This window comes from Haliaeetus leucocephalus, unplaced genomic scaffold (genome assembly GCF_000737465.1).
Source record: "Haliaeetus leucocephalus isolate CR32 unplaced genomic scaffold, Haliaeetus_leucocephalus-4.0 Scaffold0, whole genome shotgun sequence".
NCBI lineage: Eukaryota > Metazoa > Chordata > Aves > Accipitriformes > Accipitridae > Haliaeetus > Haliaeetus leucocephalus.
This window is the reverse complement of record NW_010972436.1, coordinates 29,961,761-29,962,001: the sequence shown is the minus strand read 5'-3', so window position 1 is coordinate 29,962,001 and position 241 is coordinate 29,961,761. Positions and strand designations below refer to the sequence as shown.

The 241-nt window shown below is 67.2% G+C and overlaps 2 protein-coding genes across 2 annotated transcripts in view; one reads left to right on the top strand and one right to left on the bottom strand.

Moving 5' to 3' along the window:
• LOC104829357 (zinc finger protein 208-like) overlaps positions 1 to 241 on the top strand; it is an 81,741-nt gene that overhangs the window by 39,866 nt on the left and 41,634 nt on the right. The gene's annotated exons all lie outside the window — the stretch shown is intronic.
• Positions 1 to 241, bottom strand: part of SSPO (SCO-spondin) — a 34,946-nt gene that overhangs the window by 13,020 nt on the left and 21,685 nt on the right. The window contains exon 44 of the mRNA XM_010562247.1: positions 126 to 236. Coding sequence (XP_010560549.1) covers positions 126 to 236 — 111 coding nt within the window. The remainder of the gene's footprint in view (positions 1 to 125; positions 237 to 241) is intronic.

The following is a 241-nucleotide window of genomic DNA, read 5'->3' as shown; positions in this document are numbered from 1 at the left end:
CCCAGCTCCCCAGGGCAGGGCAGGCAAATGCACAAGTGGCCAGACACCCAGAGCTGGCCAGCAGCAGGACACCCCGGAATGGGGGGGTCCCAGTCCTTGTGTCTGTCGTTCCCCCCCCCATGTACCGCAGTCATGCTCATCAGAGCCATCGGGGCAGTCGGGGTGCAGGTTGCAGCGTTTCTCAGGGGGCAGGCAGCCCCCGCTGCTGCAGGAGAACTGCTTGGGGGAGCAGGTGGGGGGG